The sequence below is a fragment of the Branchiostoma floridae genome, chromosome 6, assembly GCF_000003815.2.
Source record: "Branchiostoma floridae strain S238N-H82 chromosome 6, Bfl_VNyyK, whole genome shotgun sequence".
Classification (NCBI taxonomy): Eukaryota; Metazoa; Chordata; class Leptocardii; order Amphioxiformes; family Branchiostomatidae; genus Branchiostoma; species Branchiostoma floridae.
Genome location: NC_049984.1, coordinates 2707825 through 2710348, shown reverse-complemented (window position 1 = coordinate 2710348; position 2524 = coordinate 2707825). Strand labels below are relative to the sequence as shown.

The window sequence follows — 2524 nt, the reverse complement described above, 5'->3', positions numbered from 1 at the left end:
CAAACTGATTGAACGTGCTAAGACATCATACCCAAACGCAAAAATCGCCATGTCACAAGTCTTGCCAAGAGGATCAAACACGCAGTCCACCCTCAACAAAAACATAGCCACCTACAACAATGCCATCGAACAGTCCTGCCTTGAAGACAACACAACTCATCTACATCAGACACAGACTTCTCTCTCAAGGACCGTTCACTTTACAAACGTGAACCGGTATCCACCTCATACCTGACGCAGGCGGCGTCAAGTTGATGGTGGCTGATGTAAAGCGTACCCTGAGGCACCACCAGGAAGCCATGGACTCCAGACAGCGCACCAAACCAGCGAGAGGACCGCAGTGGATGCCAAACATCCAGCCCTACATGCAGCCCGGACAACACCCCCCACCCCACTGGAACACTCCACGGGACCCGTCGCAGATGTACTCGAGGCACCCAGCACGTGCACCAAGCCACCAGAGGACCGACTGGAACCACACGAGAGACAAACAGCAGACTGTGGAGAAGCTGCTACATATGCTGACGGACTTCCTCAAGCAGTGAAAGTGAAACAGTAATGCACAGATTGGAATACTTTGGACAATCTGTGAGTATATATACACATCCAAGAAACACAGGTACACAATTTCGTTAAGATTGTATGTATGCACTCCGCTCACATGTAACCATGCTCTAACTATTGTCTGTGATATCTCTAGTTTCCCCATTCGACACCTCCGACCCAAGAATGTCTATTCAAAAGGTAGCACTTAAGTTTTGTTCTTGGAACGTTCAAGGTGGTCTTCGGAGGAAATGTCAAGATGAAGAATTTGTTTCTAGTCTAGAAGAATATGATTTTGTGTGTCTCCAGGAGACCTGGCTTAAGCCAGGAGAACAATGTAGAATAGAATCTTTTAATTATTTTAGAAGTGATAGGGAAGTTAAAAAGACTGCCAAAAGGAATTCAGGCGGGATAGTCATAATGTTCAAAAACAAACTCACCAAAGGCCTTACAAAACTACCATCTAAACACCAAGATATCCTCTGGTGTAAGTTAGATAAGATATTCTTTGGCCTAGAGCAAGATCTGTTTGTCGGCTGTGTGTATTTCTCCCCAGAAAACTCATCAATCCCAGAAACGAAAAACAATTCCCTATTTGATATCGTGCAAGATGACATATGCAAATTCTCAAATCAAGGTAACGTCATGCTGCTTGGTGATTTTAACGCCAGAACAGCGTCCCTACAGGAAACAGTAATTGAAGATGATTGTCTAAACCACGATTTCATAGATATAAAAGACATGCCTCATAGGGCTAGCTACGACAAAACAACTAATAGATATGGTAATAATTTAATTGACCTTTGTACAGCAGCCAATCTTAGTATCCTAAATGGCCGAGTTGCAGGAGACCTATCCGGTAAATTTACCTGCCACAAGTACAATGGTTCAAGTGTGGTTGATTACTTCATTGTTAGCTCGGAATTTCTCTCCAAAATTCAGTATTTGAAAGTGAACGACCTTTCTGTGTTTTCAGACCATTGTTTGTTGTCTTGTTCTATTTCGACAAATTATTCACCATACATAAAACAGGTTCAATTCCCGACTCATCCCCTGCCAAGTAAGTACATTTGGGATGATGACTCAAAAGCGAAATTCTCAGACACGTTATGTGATCCATCAACATTGAATGACATACAAAATTTTATGAACAAGTCATTCTGCAATGTAGACAGTGCAGTAAAGGAATTTGCCGGCATAATAACACGTGTAGCGGACAAATCTTTACGGAAAATTACTTTCAGGAACAAAAGAAGAAAGAAAAAGAAAAGTAAGCCATGGTACACCCCATCATGCGCCTCTCTGAAACGCAAAATTAATAACTTAGCTTCCCAGTTTTCAAAATGCCCGTGGAGACTTGATATCCGACACACATATTTCTGCAACCTTAAAGTCTACAAGAAGAAAATTAAAACAGAAAAAAGGCTTTTCAACGAAAGACAATGGCACAAGCTAAGCAAACTCAGTAAAGAAAATCCTCAAAAATTCTGGAGAGAATTAAAGCTACAAAAGCAGGATGAAAGTGATCAACAGGACATCGATAATAATATTAACCCCGAAGAGTGGAGAACCCACTTTAAAAACTTAAATGACCTCATTGAATGTAGTAAATCCGATAAAGATTTCCACCAACATGTTTACAATGTGAGGCCTGAACTTGTCCAAACGGCTAACAAAAGCACTGAAGCACACTCTGTCAATACCGACCCTGCAGACAACATTACAGACAACATTATCCACACGCTAGAAAAACTTACAGAAAAACCTCTAGATTTCGACATTTCAAATGAAGAAATCTTGCAGGGGCTGCGTAAATTAAAATGCAGCAAAGCGTGTGGAACAGACTCCGTCATTAATGAAATGTTGAAAAATGCTGATACACAACTTATACCGCCATTGCATAACTCTTTAATATAGTCTTAGCTCTGGGTATTTCCCACACGAATGGAGCCAGAGCATTCTGTCTCTTCCTCGCAAAGAA

At 41.4% G+C, this 2524-nt stretch overlaps 1 protein-coding gene across 1 annotated transcript in view; it reads left to right on the top strand.

The window, feature by feature from the left end:
• Nucleotides 1–545, top strand: part of LOC118417453 (ATP-dependent DNA helicase Q4-like) — a 79882-nt gene extending 79337 nt beyond the window's left edge. Inside the window, exon 18 of the mRNA XM_035823016.1 lies at nt 241–545. Within this exon, the coding sequence (XP_035678909.1) occupies nt 241–545 (305 nt within the window). The remainder of the gene's footprint in view (nt 1–240) is intronic.
• Nucleotides 546–2524: the final 1979 nt, after the last annotated feature.